Below are 18,309 nucleotides of genomic sequence, written 5' to 3'. Positions count from 1 at the left end.
TACCACAACCCAAATAGAATCGTGGCCTTGATGTGTTCGTGGCAATCCGGTAATAAAATCCATGGAAATACTTTCCCATTTATTACCTGGGATCTGCAAAGGATGCAACAACCCAGCCTGTCTAAAGCGTTCAGCTTTATTTGCTTGACAAACTTGACACTTGAGAACATAATCTTCTACATACCCTTTCATCTTTGGCCAGTAAATTTTTGTGTTTCACTAACGATAATGTCCTGTGTACCCCAGGGTGTCCAGCAAAAGGGGCGTCGTGACACTCCTTAAGAATCTTGGACCTAATGTCCGGGATCTGTGGTACACAAATTTTGTCATTACGGAAGAGTAAACCATTCTGAATCATCCACTGGCCTCCTGTAGCCTGAATGGTAGGCTGCTCAGTCATTGAGTCTTGGTCAATCAATGAGCTCCCGTCCTGGATCTTCTGCCAAAATGGACCAAAATAACTATCAGTCCTGCAAAGCCCTCTCAATGATTGAAATAAGTCAGTAGAAATCTTGGTGAACGACAAAGTATTCACCTCTCTAATTCGACTAAGCGTATCCGCGACACGATTCATGGATCCTTTTCTATAACGAATCTCAAAATCAAAATCTTGCATTAATTCAGTCCATTGAGCTTTCCTTCCTCTCAAATCATCCGCATCACACATATACTTGATTGATTGATGATTAGTCAAGATCACAAACTTGGAGCCATATAAATAATGTCTCCAAACCTTGAGAGCGTGAATCACAGCATAAAGCTCCTTCTCAAGGGTTGGCCAACGAAATTGAGTGTCGTCTAGCTTTTTACTTTCAAAAACAACAAGTCTACCATCTTAAAATAGAGCAGTCCCGATGGCATAATCACTGGCATCAGTTTCAAGAACATAAGGCCGACTAGGATAAGGTAATGCTAAGATAGGTGCTTCCTTGACTTTATCTTTCAAAAGTCTGAAGGCCATATCTAGATCGTTATTCCAAGTGATAGGTTGATTTGACTTACGTCCACGACCTTTCAACAAGTCGGTCATCGGTAGTGTGAGCTGAAAGTACTCCCGCACAGATTTCTGCTGAAGAAAAACAACAAAACTGAGAAAAGAACGAAGTTGTTTCACTGTTCGCGGTATAGGCCAGGCCAGAACCTTCTGAACTCGGTCATAGTCAATGCTCAGTCCATCTCTAGTGATCTTGTGTCCCAAGTAAATGATGTCTGTCATGAAAAACTCACATTTACTTAATTTAGCATATAGTCGATTCTGTCTTAAAATAATTAAGACAATCATGAGTTGTCTAACGTGATCCTTAAGAGTACGACTATATATCAAAATATCATCCAGAAACACAACGACAAATTTTTCCAAATGTTCACGAAAAAGATCGTTCATCATTTGCTGGAAAGTGACTGGAGCATTGGTTAACCCAAAAGGTAATACGAGAAACTCGTAATGGCCATACCTAGTCCGAAAGGCGGTTCTTTTTTTTTTCCCCCGAGAAAAGATCCTTTCATTAGTTATATAAAAACGCCCGTAGGGCTACAAAAGATCCTCTCCTGCTCACAAGAAAAACAGAGCAGAGAACAAAGCAAGGCAGCCAGGGAGACTCTCCCTAGGTGCTGAAAAGTACAAGTATCAGTACAAAGAACTGAAGGGCTATATCATACAATAGGAGGGGGAAAAAGCCAAACAGGTGGCCTATAGTGCCAACGGGGGGACCCCGCGTGTAGGGTATAGAAGGGGCGGCTGCGCCAGGTGGTGTGAAAGGCCTGGCGCCGCAAGATCGCCTCATCCGAGTCGCCCCGGATGCGGTCATACTGTCCTCGCAGGGTGTGGATCAACTCCTACCAGATCCCCCGAACAGTCTCTGCTGGTGGCTTCAGTCTCCCCTCAAAGGCCCTGAAACACCGGGCCCTCCAGGTGAACCAGATGGTGAGGCTGCTGAGGAGCTCCCATCGTAGATCCCTCTCCTGTGTCCAGCTGCTGGCGGACGAGAAATCCGGTGAAGGAACAAGGCGAGGCTGGCTCCTGATGAATCTGATGGCCTGGCTGTCCTGCTCCGTCTCATAGCCCATAGCAGGCCCTGACGAAGTCGACCAAGCAGCGGCACCCCACGTATACATACCATCTGGAGAGAGGGGGGCCAGAATACGCAGCATCCGCAGCCAAATCTGCTGCGCCTGAGGGCAGTCCCATAGGCAATGTCTCTGTGTCTCCATAGGGTGGCCGCATCGGACGCAGGCCGCCGGAAGACCGCTGTAGACAAGCCAGGTGCCAACTGCTGAGCCCCTGTGGGCGACCAGCCACTGGAAAGTCGAGATCCTGCGGGCCTGTCGACTAGCCCAGAGCCGGGCCCAAAAATCCTCCAGGAACTCCTGTGAGAGTCCCTGTAGCCGCCAGTGCCCCGCTGCAGCTGGAGAGACCATCCTCCTCGCCGTCAAAATATGCCGCCCCAACCGAACAGTATACTGGAAAAAGGTGATCTCTAGTGGCCTCAAGGGATGCATAAGGATCATGCCACTCGTACTCACCAGGGTCCCATTGGAGCCGGGCCAAGGGGCGCGCTGCATATGCCCATATGCGCCAATCCGGGAGCACATCTGCAGGGTCTGGGTCAATATGCCACTTCCGAGAAGCCGCGGCCACTACCCGTATCCTTTGAAAGGTGCATTCTGCAACCAAAGGCGACTCCACCTCCACTCTCTGAAGTCTGCCCTCATCCTGAATCTCATAGTAGAGGCATCTGCCATCCTCAGTGCAAGCTCTGACAGCAATCAGGATCTCCAATTGTGTAAAGGCTCCCATCCACCGTGGGGCCACTAGCTCGAGAGGCGTGAACCACTCCTCTATGAGTGCCTCCTGAATGTCATCCCTCATAATCAACCCCCCTCTGAAGTGACTCAGCCTCTCCACCTGGATCTCCTCTGGGAGACTGCAGAAGGCGTGCTAGTCTCCAAAACTACGTGCTGGGCCTGCCGCCAAAGGTCCCCAAGCTAGAAGAGGCCGAGAACCCAGCATATGACCCTGCTCTGTGCGAACCGCTGGGCTCCAGATGAGCGGCTGTCTGGCCCGCTCCTCAATACAAGAAGGTCGTCTCTGAGAGAGCCCTAGTCTCAGCAGCTCCCAAGCTCTCAGGATGCTCAAGGCAAATGTGTCCTCCCATCCTCTACTGAGGCCTGTCCTCCTCATCTCTACGAAGATCCATCGAATCTCTGGTGCCCAAGTGCCCCCTGCTGGGGGAGCCCGAGCCTGCAGCCGCTACAAAAGAAGCTCTTTCCAAGGCTCAGCGCCTGGAAGCAGCCCCCGAACAATAAGCTTCCCCAATAAGGCTCTACTTTGATCGATTGGATCTATAATGCCCAAGCCTCCCTGGGCCAGCGGAAGTGTAATAACTGCCCAAGCAACCTTTGCTCGGGCTGGCTGACCGTCCCGCCCAGACCAAAGAAAGTTCCTGATCAGCCTTTGTACCTGGCTGATGCAAGAGCTCGAGAAGATCCAGCAAGACGTAATGTACCACATGGTTGCTAAAAGCACCTGATTTGCCACCACCACCCTCCCAGCCAAGGATAGCCGAGCTGTACTCCAATACAAAAGCTTCTTTCGAATGCTCAGAAGAAGCGGGGCAATCTGTTGCTCAGGTGACAAATGTAGTCCAATCTGGCATCCCAAATATCGCACTGCTGTGCCAGGAGGAATCCATCTAAAACCGGGGTCTGGGCTCCATGCCGGAGTGGGAGCACTACTGATCCAAAAGGCCACTGTCTTGCGCCAATTGATCAATGCTCCCGAAGCTGCACTAAAAACCTGGAGCGACTGCTCTGCCCGAAGAAGATTGGCCTCCTGGCCATGCAAAAATAAGCCCGTGTCGTCAGCAAACTCAGCATCGAGCAGGTCCTTCCCCCGGACTGGGAGCTGGAGTCCTCTCAAACCAACCTCCTCTGCTGTCAAATACATGCTCTTAGCCTCAGCAAAGAAGAGAAAAAGAAACGGGGCGAGAGGACACCCCTGAGTGACGGACTGATCTGGTCAGCTCAAAACTCGGCCCCCGTCCTCCTGCAATCAACGCCTGGCTACGAGCTGTGGAATATAGAGCCGCCACCCCTCTAATCCCCGAAAGGCGGTTCTTTCGACATGCCTTTCATGAATACGTATTTGGTGATAGCCAGTACGTAAATCTATCTTTGTGAAATATTTTGCTCCGGCTAACCGGTCAATCAGATCATTTGATCTAGGGATAGGATAACGGTTCTTAATTGTCAACTTGTTCAATCTCTTGTAATCTATACACATTCTCCAGGTGTTGTCCTTCTTTCTCCTAGCAACACACGTGCACCCCAAGGTGATTTACTTGGACGGATCTGGCCCATCCTCAAATAATCTTCGAGTTGTTTGGCCAACTCATCTTCCTCAGCTTGGCTCATCCTGTAAGGTGGAATACTAACAGGGTGAGCACCAGGGATCAGGTCAATATGATGATCTACTGTCCTTTCAGGTGGTAAGTCCGATGGCGGTTCCTTAGGAAATACATCTTGAAACGAATCAAGTATCTTCTGTAATTCTTTGCCTTCAAATACACTTAATTCATTGACATCCATAGAAGGTATGAGAAATGAAGAAAGTGGAATCAATACACAATGGAAAGCAGTATACAAAGAAGAATCCATTATATTACCAAAATCAACTGTATTTACAAAAGGTCCCTGAGAGGGATGTATACAATCACCTAAGATACTATACTGGGTGTTCCTATGTTCAAAAGAAAAAATATGACCAGACCAATCTATCTGGACTTGAAGAGTCTTAAACCACTCAATCCCTAATAATAAGTTTACATGTTCTAGGTGTATAATATAGCATTCCAGAGTATCTTTGTAGTCTTGAATCCGGATCGGTATCGTCTCCACCGTTCAATCCCATACTTGCCGGCCCGCAGGTAGTAGGCGTACCTCATAGGTATGATCGTTGGGTGTTATGTCAAGATCCAATTTCTGCACAAGTTTGTAATTAACAAAGTTGTGTGAGCTGCTAGGGTCTAGAAGAATGTGGATTCCTATGGCCATTCACTTCTCCATAAACTCGGAGAAGATCATGCAAGCCAAAAACTTTAGAGTTGAACAGACAATTAGAACATGTACGAGGGCGAGAAAGTACAGTAACTGACGTACATGTCAAAGACAATTGGTTAGCTGCCTTTGGCTTGGGTCTTGCGTTGGTTTTTGCACCCTTTTGCTTCGGGCACTCGTTACGCATATGTCCTTTTTCTTCGCAGATGAAGGAACATCCCTCCTTCTTGAGCTTCAAAGCCTTAAGGAGATGTTTTTTCTTCGCTGGGGTCGAAGTTGAATTCTTCGAAGGTTGGTCCGAAGACTTTCCTTCTGTCGTGCTAGCTATCGGTGCAGAGAACTTCCTTTTGTGCTTGTTCCCCTGTTCGGTAATGGGTTTAGACTTGGAAGAGACCATTGTATCATCATAGCAGGGGTAGTTCCGTACGTCGTACGATTGAAATCGTACGTACCTGCTGTACGGTACGGTACCGTACGGATTCGTACGATACCGTACTTTTTTTTGTTTTTTTGTTTTTTGTTTTTTTTGTGGCGGTGTTGTTGTTGTTGTTGTTGTTGTTGTTGCGTGGAGCAATTTCAGTCTTCTAGAGAGCCATTCATCGCCCTTTGCAGCCTATAGGAAGCTGTTTGTCAGGAGCGCATTGCCATATTAGGCAAGCGATCATATTGCCTGATGAGGAGGAGGAGGCAATCTTCATGGATCTCTATAGTGAGCTTCCATTGCCCCCTCATGATGATACCCCACTGCCTAGAGAGGCCTTGTTTGATGATGATGGCAACCTACTTAGTGAGAATGATCCCCAGAGTGTCTCGTCCACCTTCGAAGAGTCCTCTTCAAAGAACTCTCTTGATGGACACTCTAGTAGTGATCATGTTGATGATCATGCAGATGTTGGTGATGATGTAGACTTTTGATATGTTATAGCTCTCTAGGCATTGGGCATCTATCTCCTTCTAGCCCATCGATGATGTATTGTAGTATGTAGTATACTGTATCATGTATGTACGCATGTTGGCGGTCGCCCATGCCATGAGTTTTTGGCCTATCCTTTTGTAGCAATTTTGTACTCTAATGGCATGATGACATTATGTTCATGGTTCTACTATTTTGTAACTTCTTGTCTACAATTTTTAAGTTTAGAAGTATTTTTTTAAAAAAAACGTACTAATATCGTACCGTACCTCAAAAAATTTTAAGGTACCAATTAGTACCGTATTTTATCGTACCGTACCGTATCGTACCTTTCGTACTAACTAACCATGCATCATAGATACGAGCGGAATGAATGGCCTCGTCCAAAGTTTTGCATTTGTTGTTTTTAACCTGTAAACGGTATGAGTCATGTAAACCGCCTACGAAGAAACCCAAAAGAGTTGTGGAATCCATCTTCGTAGATTTCATGTGCAAGTCCCTAAATTTCTAGAGATGGACCTCATAAGTGAGGTTCTGCGAGGTCATGGTCAAAGTAGTAAACCGGGCAACATCATCATAGTCATCCTCTTTCTTGAGGATTTCTTTCGTGAAGACGTCTTCGAACTGTGTCCAAGTCGTTGGTTTAGGGTTGAGTTCCTTCCACCAAAGCAAAGCTTTGCCTGAGAGAAAACCTGCTGCTAATTGGATCTTTTTTCCATTGTCATATGGATGAAACTGAAAATGGACTTGCCACTTATGTAGCCAAGTGTCCACTATCTCCTTGGTACGCTGCTTTTGCTCGCCCCCAAACTGTTCCAGAGTAATATTGGGGCCTAAAGCAGATGCCAAGGTATCCATACCCGAAAGAGTAGATAGGGTAGTCGTCAACAAAGAGATGGAGTTCTGTAAAGCCTGCATCTGCGCAGCAATTTGTGCTTGACGTTCCGAGGAAGAAGCTTCGAGAGCAACTTTAAACTCTTGGAAATCTGATTTTGAAACAAAATCGTCGAAAAGATCGCCATCGGTGGCTTCTGTAGCCGGCAGGTCTTCACATTCGGGAAGCGGCTCCAACTCGGATTCTTGGGTCGGCCGTGGGCAAGCCCACAAGTCTTGGCTATCCCCACTAAGCCACGAGCTGAGCTAACTAGATGGACGTACCGACCAATCTCTACCTCATGACGTCCCATACTGCCACGAAGTTACCTTCGCGGGCCTCGAGACTGCTGCCGGCTTCGGCTGCATGAGCAGGTGCACGTCTGCACTAGATCTAGGCTCCTGACCATAGAGCTCTCCCAAAGACACGCGAGACTCTATATGACTAATGACTAACCTTGGCCACCCTTTTATAGGCTCTTGGCCGGTCATCGAGCGTCCACACTTGGGCGCCCGCCCGTCCATACTTGGGTGCCCGCCCATTAGTCTATTCCTAACTCAACTCGCCAATCAGCCTGCCTAGCTCCAAGCTTCCCCAAACCTTGAAGCTAGTCTTGTGTGCGTGTAGCACACGGTAGATACACACTGTGCACATGACAATCCCGCATCCAACCTCGGGTGCAAAGGGATCTTCCCGTCTCATCCCGTTGATGTACTGCCCCTCCTGCTACCCCTGCCATCCCGCCTTCTTCCACTATCAGTGGTGTGGCGTCATCTGGCCGCCCCCCATCCACGGAAGTATTATTCCCCTGTCTGGAGCTGCCGTGTGGAGAGCTGTCAAGGACCTTAGGACCGATGGACGTCGAGTGCACTGTGGCTGGTGGGCACGGTCCAGGGTGACTCCAGGAGCTTGAGGTGGGGCATGGGAGTGGCTAGTCCTGCGGGGTGGATCCGTGGGCACAAGTACCTCTGTGGATCACATTGCCTTCATGTATCTGGAAGAAGCTATAGTGGGGTGTGTATGTGAGTGATTGAGTGAATGCATGCATAGGTGGGTGGGAGTGTGTGGAAATGCATGTGTACTTGTTAATGTGTGTTGTTGATGCTGATTTTTCAGGGTCTATCAAATAGAATTTGATGGGGCATCCAAAGGCAACCCAGGTAGAGCAGGTGCAGGGCATTGCTTCGATGCCCTCATGGATGTGTGGTAGGATACCCGTTTTGCTTTTTCAAATCTCCTGCATGCTTGAAGGGATACTCAAAAATGACAAAGAGTGATATGAGATTGGACGTATGCTTTGTAGGTTTTGGAGCTGACAGAATTTCTGGGTAACGAAACCAACAATGTTGCAGAGTATTGCTCTCTCATTCTGGGCCTCAAAGGGGCATTGTCAAAAGGAGTTCGAAGAGTTAGAGCTCAAGGGGACTCTAAGCTTGTTTGCTTGCAGGTAGATCTACAAGCACCTTTGATGATTGTGTTTGTTGGTTTTTAGTAGCTGCATTTTCTTCTATGAAATCAATACCTCATGTTTGAGGCTGTGTTGAGTAGCCGGAGACATATTGATGTTTCCCTGTGTGTTTACAAGCCTGATTTTCATATGTAAAATTGGCCTTTGTTGGCCGGCCTTAGTATACGGCACATCTAAGCGATGGTTTGTATTTTTTGTGTAGTGACCACTTTAAAAAAAATATCTTAAAATAAAATCTCTCTCTCTCTCTCTCTCTCTCTCTCTCTCAGTTAGTTTTTCCATAGCTCAGTATATCCACGGTATCATTGTACCACTTATGGTCTCATAGACCCTTCAGGTTTGTAGACGTTAATATTTACTTTCTTTCTTCTTTCTCTCACGGGTGATGCATTACAGAGATCAGAGATGCTTGGGACTACATCTATTGGAGCTGAGGCATCACAGAGACATACTGTTGAGGCAGCGGCCGATACCACATCGACACTTGGCATTGACCACTTTTACCCCCGACAGAGAGCCCCCTCTAAACTAACACTCAGCCCGCACGAGATTCGCCCGGGACAGGCTGGCATCACGCACCTCAAGAGAGCACAATCCCTCCAGAGAGCCGGGAGCCGGATGCGCGCGCCCCTCCCCCCAAACCCCCCCCCCCCCCCCCCCCCCCCCCCCCGGGCGGCCCCGGCGGGTTCCTAGCGACTCAGATCCTTTACTCACCAGCTCGAGATCCAGCACTTGCTTCAGCGATATAGAGAGAGAGCCCCACAGGTGAGGTACACGGTCCATGAGGAGGATACATTATGAGCCGGGACACATGAGGTTCTTCTGCTGCCTACTTTATTTTACACACATGGTCTGTACATTGACCCTATCCATCCTTTCGGCAGCTAGTCTTTTACTTTTTTCATGTTGTCTTGACATCCAATTTACTCATGGATCATATGTAATAGCGTTTTGGTATCATAAACCCTTCGGGTCTTTTCATAGACGTTAATAACATCTCTCTCTCTCTCTCTCTCTCTCTCTCTCTCTCTCCACCATCATTCCAACTCTTTACTCCACCCACACCAACCTCCCCTGTAGGCTGTACCACATGCTCAGGAGGTTTTCTAGTGGGCTCCCAACCCTAGAATAGGTGGTATGATGAAGAGTGCAAAACCACCAGACTTTGCCTCTTACACAAGAGGGAACATGGGCTGATTTCAGCACATGAGATGCAACACATCTTCTGTAGACTCACTCATTGAAAGAAGCATGCATTTCAAGACAAGAACATGAGTTATATCAGCTCTTTTTGAGTGAGGATAACTCCGAAGCTTGGTGCATTCTTGAGGGGAAAAAAATCCCTACACCTATCATGGACCTTAGCCTTCGGAAAGACTATGCACAACAGTTGTATGATGTGCCACACCAATCTATACCACAGATGTCACACATCCCTCGGCCTACATCTTACCTCTTCGATTCCATCAATGTCACTAGGGCTCTTAAAAAGCTACCTAATCGGAGAGAAAAAGATCATGAGGATCTATGCCCGGAACACGTTGGTTACAGGCACCATGTATTGGTTCCCATTAAGTTTCCCCCCCTCTTGGACATCAACACCATCGTCTCCATCCACAAAGAAGGAGACCCCATGGACTGAGGTAACTACAGGACTATCATGATTTTGGTCAAGATCTATGGTGCAGTACTAGAGGACATGATGAGCTCTATGGCAGAGAGGATGGGAAACAAAGTATCATGACAGGCAGGCTTCAGGAGAAACTTCTCCACTTTGGAACATATCTTTACTTTATAGGCCATCATAGAGGAGGTGAGGTCATGGAGGAGACGCTTGTATTTTCTGCTTTGTGGATTTCTGCAAAGATTTGACTTCATCCCCAATCGCGTTTGATTGGACGGCTCTAGGAGCTCTCATTATCACATGATATGATATGGGGTGTGATGGCACTATATGAGGCAGTACTTGGCTGAGTACGTGCACCCAGGGGCCGAGAGTCTCGGGAGACATATGTAGCACTATTGGAGTTAAGGAGGGCTGTCCACTCTCACCTACACTCTTCGGTCTATACATTGATGAGAATGCATTATTTGTGGACAGCTTCAGAGGTAGAGGCTCAACATTGGTCCAGATAGTATTGCCCATATTGCTATATACTGACGAGATTGTCTTGATCTCAGATTCAGCCAAGGGTTTACAAAACACTTGCATGCATTGGACAGATTTTGCAAGGGAAGAGACCTTTCGATCAATTCAGGCAAAACCAAGGTTATGGTCTTCAATGCATCTTATGTGGTCACCTCATGATTATCTTTCTTATGTAGAGAGGCCCCCAGTGGAGATTGTGCAGAGGTACGTATACGTTGGAGTCACTTTTACAGGTCCCAGTTTTGGATGACCACGGCTACCAGTGACCAACTAGTGAGGAGGCATGCCTTTCTAGCCCGTCTGGAGAGACGATGTTTCCAAGCACATTTCTAGTAGCCCCATACTAAGTGTTGGCTCTTTGACAGTTTAGTATGACCAATAACTATGTATGGTGTAGAGCTTTCTGAGGCAAGCCTAGGGAAGGATGAGTGGAGGAGCATAGAGAGGCTACAGGTGATGATGATGTCATGCATGATCAGGAGTAAGCCATCTAAACCACATGACATTATATGTGCAGAGGTTGGGGTGACCCCGTTGGTTATAGATACCCTCTTTCAGACCATCAGTTACATTCAACATGTATACACTCTTGATAGAGATTGCCTCTCCCATGGCTAGCACTAGAATCCTCTATGCGTCTATATTGCAAGAGGGAAAGGGAGCGGGTGACATGACTGGCCTCCTCTTCCACACGGCCGCGACCATTACTAATACAGGCATGGTATTTGGAGATAGTTGAGTGGTTTAAATGGACCGCTTCAGTTCAGCCTAGATTCCCCCTACCTCGACCTCTCATGACATGAGATCAACGGAATCATGTGGTTAGATCTACTCGGACTACATGTACATCGGACATGGGTGTCACCGTCAGATTGGTAAGAAGTGTGAGTGAGACTCTCCGAGGAAGGATTCATGGAGGAGATCCCAGGATAAATACACGTCACATGCTTACGTGTATTGCCATTGGCCAAATCAGGGTATCCTCCCACCGCCTCCGAGTAGAGACTCGCATAGCTGAGAATATCCCACAAGAGGAGAAGATATGCAGCGCATGCATCACATGAGCGGTAGATGATGAGGCCCATGACTACGAGATACGGGGAAATTCCACTGCTTTTTTTGAGAGGGATTCGGGTGTTATGTACATGGACACTAGTCTGCAGATAAGGGATCTAATCCAGTGGGGTTAGGTTGCCCCAAGATTAGGGATTAGTAGCAGGCAGATACTTGGCAAGGGTTCGTGGATTGATAAACAGGCTTAATGGCCTTTTATAGCAAGTTAGCTATTTATGGTGTAGTTATCACTATATAAGTGTGAACATGAGAGAGTTCTGTCGATGAACCGCTGAAGGTCTGGCTTGGACCAAGAGAGCAGACATGGCAGATACTTGGCTAGGGTTTGTGGATTGATAAAACAAGCTTAATGGCTTTTTATAGCAAGTTAGCTATTTATGGTGTAGTTATCACTATATAAGTGTGAGCATGAGAGAGTTTTGTGGATGAACCGTTGAAGGTCTGACTTGGACCAAGAGAGCCGACATGCTCATGCCACACACGTGGCAAGTACATAGGTTGGTGTGTCAAAGGCCTATGGGCAGGCTTCGGTTTTATGGATGCCGGAGTTAGACATAGGCCTATGGGATAGGGGAGATCGGTGGATGCCGGTTGCGGTTGGGAGGTGAGCTAGCCTGCTACCTCATGATTTGGTTTAGGACTAACCTTGGCTTTCAGCTGTGTTTAGGCAGATTTTCGGAAGGACTTTCTAGTTGGTATGAGATCAACCCTAAGGCAGAGGCTGAAGAGGTAGGTGTGTCTATGCGTCTTAAATGTTGGAGTTCCCAGGTATTCCTGTCATCATTTTCTCTTTCTATTGTGTGTCAAAGAGATGGAAGAGCGCTGTTTTTTGTGTGATTGGTCTGCAGCAAGTACCCTGTAGAGGCCTGAATCGACTGGGGCTTGATGGCAAGAGACGGCAGCATGTCCAAGCTATAGGATTTTCGCTGCACTTCATCTTGACAAGCGAGTTGTCTTTAAGAATAGCAAACTACCTTAGGATGGTCATGGCTGATGAAGTACAGACGATCATGTGATGGACGAGAATGTTCATCTTGACGACAAATGTCAAGATGACGATGTGACGGTCGATGACCTGATCACTAAAGTTGACTTCAACAAGGAGGACCTCACTTGAGTAGGAGATTGCGAACCTTACCAACACCATTGCTGTTATGCAAGGAACATCGGCGGCTTGGTGACAATAGGGGGAGTTGGGACAACTTTAGTTGCACCATCTTTTACTCCAAAGCCCTATATGGGGAGCAAAAACAGAAGACTCGGGTCCTGGCTTCATAAATGGGTGTGCGCTTCGAGTTCCATCCTTTCCCTGAGGATAAAAAAATATAGATGGTACAGGAATTCCGGACTGGATAAGCCCTTACTTGGTGAAAGGAAATACGAGTAAAGCCCACGACGTGGGTAGATTCTGACTGAGTTTTCCGGAAAGAGTTCTTGCAGGCCGAGGATGAGCACAACATTGTGTCCAAGTTGAAAAAAATGCCTTCGACACATATTTACAGAAATTAGAGAGTTGCAGCTTGGGCAACTCACATGATCCTTTTTTTTAAATGGGAAAAAGAATCCTTCAATTAGTTAAAGAGAAAACAGCCACAAAGGGCTAAGTACAACCACGAAGGGCTAAATACAAACTCGCCTATAAGGGCGGGAAACAAGTGATCATAAGGGGGGAGATGCTTCTCCTCTGGCTGGCTGCTCTATGAGCAGAAGGCTATCTCATACGCGGGGGGGGGGGGGGGGGGGGGGGGGGGGGGGGGGGGGGAACAACCACACATGTGGTCTGTAGTGCCAAATGGGGACACCGCCTCTATCTGTGAGGAAAGGGCCAGGCCTCAAAGTCTCAAGAAGGTTCCCGCGCTTCCGCATGCAGTCAGAACCTCCCTGCAGCTTCCCCCGCTGACCGCGGAGGGCGTGAATGAAGTCGAGCCATATGCTCCTGATGATCTCAGCTGGCGGAGTGGTGGGTACCCTCGATGGCCTCGCTACATCTAGCACGCCAGATGTGCCAGGCTGCTATGCTACTGCAATCTCCCAGCCTCGCATGATGCCTGGATGCCAAACACTTGTAGGTGGGGCTGTGACTGGTACTACTGCAATACGATGTGGGAGACCTGAAGGGCATGGCCTCCCCCATCCTCGTAAGTCCTGACCACTCTAGCCTCTGTGCCCAAGCGACAGTACCCAAGTGATAATCCGGTTCGATGCCCTGTCCATAGCAAAGATGTGGAGAATCCGCTTGCCAAATCTGCTGAGCCTTCGGCCAATCCCAAAGGCAATGTCGCTGAGACTCCTGGGGTGGCCGCACCTCGTGCAAGCTGCTGACCACCCTCCGACTTCCAGCCAAGTACCCACTGGCTCCTGTGTGCCGTCAACCAGAGGAAGAGAGTGATCTTCCTCCCCAAAGCCTCTTCCAGAAATTTGAAAGGAAGCGTTGTGATAGACCCTGTGTGCTGTTGTTGCTAGTGTGCCATCTATCTCCGACATCTGGATCCTGCAAACGAGCCTTGTTGTATATGCAAAGAAAGGGCATCCAAAGTCTCAACCGATCTGTGGGATCATGCCACGTCCACTCTCCAGGGTCCCACTGCAACCGTGTGAGAGGTCAGCACTCCCAAAGCCATAACCACCAAAATCTCTCCTGGCCATGCACGTGCCCCGAAAACCAATCACCCTCACCCTCTGCAAGGTGTGATGAGATCTACATCAACACTATCGTATCGCTTTTGGTCTCATAGACCCATTGGGTCTTTTGAAGATGTTTAATATAACTTTCTTTCTTTCTTTCTTTTCTCGTCTGAGATCTTAGCTTCAGTTTTAGTTTACTGTTTCTTTTCTTATTTCATCCATGATGAGATTTCATGGACACGAGGTATACATCATTTTGGTCTCATGGATCCTTTGGGTCCTTTTGAAGACATTAATATACCTTTCTTTCTTGCTTTTTCTCTCCAACAAAGGCAGGCTTCTTTAAATTGCAAGCCATTGCCCCTTTGTTTAACTAACAACTGAAGAGCATGTGATTGGTGTTTTTTAGAGTGATATAGTTATGTTTTGCTGTTTTGTAAAATCCAGTTGTTGGTGCATGGAAGGTGGAGAATAAGAAACTTATTCCACTTCATAAGGAAGTCAAGAGGCTAGAGAAGTTGTTTGAAGAGTTCTCTATAGCCCATGTAAAAGAGTAAGCTGCTAGCCTTCCATGAGCACAAATACTTTAGTTGCAAAAAGACAAATCAGAGAAAAGATTTTGCATTAAGAGTTGTTATAATAACACACACACACATGCATGCACACATACATACATACATACATGCATACATGCATGCATACATACTTAGGTACGTACATATACATGAATTGGTGCATGCATGCATACATAACATACATACATACACATCCATTGGTGCATGCATGCAAGTGGTATGTTGCTAGAAACACAATACTTTTGGAGGTGGAGCATGTATAATATTCAATGTAGACTACAATGGAAATGTTTTCTTAAATTGTTTTGCAGGAATATAAATCTGCAGCAGATGCTCTTGCAAATGATGCCGTGTGCCTTGGAGGTCAGATTTACAGCATCTTGTTCTTAACCTTCTCAAACTCCAAAAGTTCAATATTAGATATTGTGAGTAGAGTTAATGGTATAATCACTTTTTCTAGGGGTTCTTTAGATGTGGCATTGAGATGCAGAATCAGAGCCTGCACGGGAAATTTTGAAACCCCTTCCTCAGTGTTGTGCATAAACAATAAAACAATTTCAAGCATTTTCTTCGAACCTTGTTGGCGGTGTGTATATCATAGGTATGCCTGTCCCTTAGATTACATTTGTAAAAGGAAGGGACTCTAAGTTTTCTAAAATAAGGAACTAGAGGTTCAAATTTTGGTGAATTTTTGGCTCAAAGGAAATTAATAGAAACATTGAAATTAAATGACTGTTAAAGAAAACTTTTGTTAGAGATGGCTTTACCATAACCTTGATTTATGGTGAGAGATTACAAACTATTCTTATGCCCTTAAACATTGGCATTTGATGTTGTTGTTAGTTTGTTGTTTGAATTACCATGAAAGCAAACATCAAGAGAAAGTCTCAAACTGAAAGAAAACTCTCAACTGGGAAATAAGAAGCAAGTAAAGAAGTGTAAGAAATGACATTGGCATTTGATGTTGTTAGTTTGTTGTTGTTTGAAATACCCATGAAAGCAAACATCAAGAAAAAGTCTCAACTGAAAGAAAACTCTCAATTGGGGAAATAAGAAGCAAAGTAAAGTAGTGTAAGAAATGACACACACCTCTTTTTTTGGTGTAAAAACCACTGCTTCTATTAACAATGACTTATGTACTATATGGACTCAAGATAAGTTGATCTTCAAAGAACTTCAGAAAGCACTGGAAAAACACCTCGAACTAGCTAAAAGCAATGTCCTTCCAACTAGAACAGTCATGGAGGGATTGTCGCAAATTCATCTTAAAGTAAGCATATGCCTTTAGAGGCATTTGTCCATACATAGCATTGTTTCTCATCTTCCATGTTGTCCATAGAGCCCAATATCTAGTCCATAGAAGAAACATCAAAAATCATGAGAGTTGGGCACACTAGTTCAAATTATTGCTTTCCATATTGCATGCTTGAAAGCGTCCTGTGATATCATTGGCCAATTTTTGAAGAAACTCCCATGTCTCCAAACAAGGCCATAACAGATGTCAATTTCAAAATGAGCTCTACATCTGCAGCAAGTGGCTCCAGCTATCCCTCTTCTAGCGAGCATCTCCACAACAGGGAGGACACCCATTAAACAACACCAAAGAAACAATCTTTCCTTAAAGGCAGCTTACCTTTTCCATATATCCCAGAGGTGTTTTTTCCACCATCTTTCACTCTTTTGCATACCCCATAGAGTGATGCCATGTGCATGAATCCAAGGTTGTGGAAGCAAATGGTTATACATGCTAGCTATAGCTATCTTATCCAAATGGAATCCTTGAGGGTTGTCAATTTGCCTTTTCACTTTCCAATCATGCAACCTCCATTTTCAACAAGCGGAGGCAATGGTTCATATGGCTCCCAACAACTTCCTCCAAATCGGTATATGATGAAAACCGAAGTCATGCTCATTGCAAGCTTGCGGAAAGGATAGCACATTCCTTGTATCATCCACAACATCCTATGGCGTGCGTATACCCGAGGATGTCAAAACACACTTTACTGGAGTCATTGACATTTCTATCAGAAAAAGTAGAGCAAGCTAATTCACATCCATGATGTGGTCACCACCGGCATCCTGTAATGCATGCCACATAGCATCATTTTTATCTACCATTTGTGTGCCTCCTTCATAGACATCCACCCAATTTCCAGACAACATCTATAACAAGGATTTGATTTGTGACCCCGTTTAGTTTGTGGCTCATTCTAGCTCTGGATATGAGATGTAGAGTGGGGCTGCTACTTAGTTGTTTTCTTTGGAGTCACAAATCCCATCTTTTTCAACCTTCCCTTTTACTTTGTCCTTTCCAACAATTGATGTTTTATTATTGCCAAAATTCCATTATGCATTGAGGCCTTACCCTTGCATCTTCGACATTTTCAAAGGCATAGTATGATGTATGCTATTTGAGAGAATCACTTCAAAAAGCCACTAGAGAACCAATACACCCCATCAACAAAACCCCCTTGCAGGACTAAGTTCAACCATTGCGCCACTTCTAGAGCCTAAGGCATTTTCCTAGGAAGAAAATCATCACTGCATTTTCAAAAAAAAATGCTCGAGAGAAGTGACAAACGAAGGCATAGGGATGTCATAGTGATGCTTAGGAACCGAATATCCGCAAAATTTGCAGCAAGCGCATCATAAACAAAGTGCTCCTCAAGAGCAAAAGCCCTTCTATATTGACCGATTTGTTTCCATATAGCTGCTTAGTCCAGTGTTCTCCTTCACGGCGAGAGTAAACTTGGTTGCTAGAATCACCCATGATGAAAACAAAGAGAATCCACACTCTGACAAACTCACTGAGTCTCTCTTGCCCCTCTCACACAGTCAAACAAGCGCGTGCGCGCACCACACCCACCCCCCCCGAGCGTGCAAGGGAAGCAAGACCGGCTAAGAAGAGCGCACAACACACAGAGGCGAGACATGGTATAGACATGCAATAACTCACATGAAGGGACAAATGCCGGATCACTAAATGACACGAATCCACACACTCTCTCTCTTGTATGTGTGTGTGTGTGTGTATATATATATATATATAATACAAATATACACATAATGTATGTATATGTGTATACATAGACATGCAATAACTCACATGAAGGGACAAATGCCGGATCACTAAATGACACGAATCCACACACTCTCTCTCGTATGTGTGTGTGTGTGTGTATATATATAAATATATAATACAAATATACACATAATGTATGTATACATATACATACATGTATATACGTGTGTGTGTGTGTGTGTAACACACACACACACACACACACATAATGTATGTACACATATACATACATGTATATACGTGTGTATATGTGTGTGTGTGTGTGTGTTGTGTTCACATGTATATATATATATATATATATATATATACATGTGAACACACACACACACACACACACACACACACACACACACGTATATGTGTGTGTGTGTGTGTGTGTGTGTGTGTGTGTGTGTATGTATAACACACACATACATACATAGATATAGATACACGCCGCACACACAAACACATACATACAGACACATAGATATATATATGCATGCATGCATATA

The 18,309-nt window shown here is 45.8% G+C and overlaps 1 protein-coding gene across 2 annotated transcripts in view; it reads left to right on the top strand.

Annotated features, from left to right (window-relative positions):
• The window catches only part of LOC147607922 (uncharacterized), a 75,085-nt gene extending 66,796 nt beyond the window's left edge, over positions 1-8,289 (top strand). For both annotated transcript variants that reach the window (XM_086789770.1, XM_086789771.1), the window contains exons 5-6: positions 7,958-8,048; positions 8,146-8,289. In XM_086789770.1, the coding sequence (XP_086645896.1) occupies positions 7,958-8,048; positions 8,146-8,158 (104 nt within the window). In that variant the 3' untranslated portion in view covers positions 8,159-8,289. The remainder of the gene's footprint in view (positions 1-7,957; positions 8,049-8,145) is intronic.
• Positions 8,290-18,309: the final 10,020 nt, after the last annotated feature.

This window comes from Cibotium barometz, chromosome 54 (assembly GCF_041138505.1).
Source record: "Cibotium barometz isolate CiBa-2024 chromosome 54, ASM4113850v1, whole genome shotgun sequence".
Lineage (NCBI taxonomy): Eukaryota > Viridiplantae > Streptophyta > Polypodiopsida > Cyatheales > Cibotiaceae > Cibotium > Cibotium barometz.
This window is presented reverse-complemented; position numbering and strand designations above follow the sequence as displayed.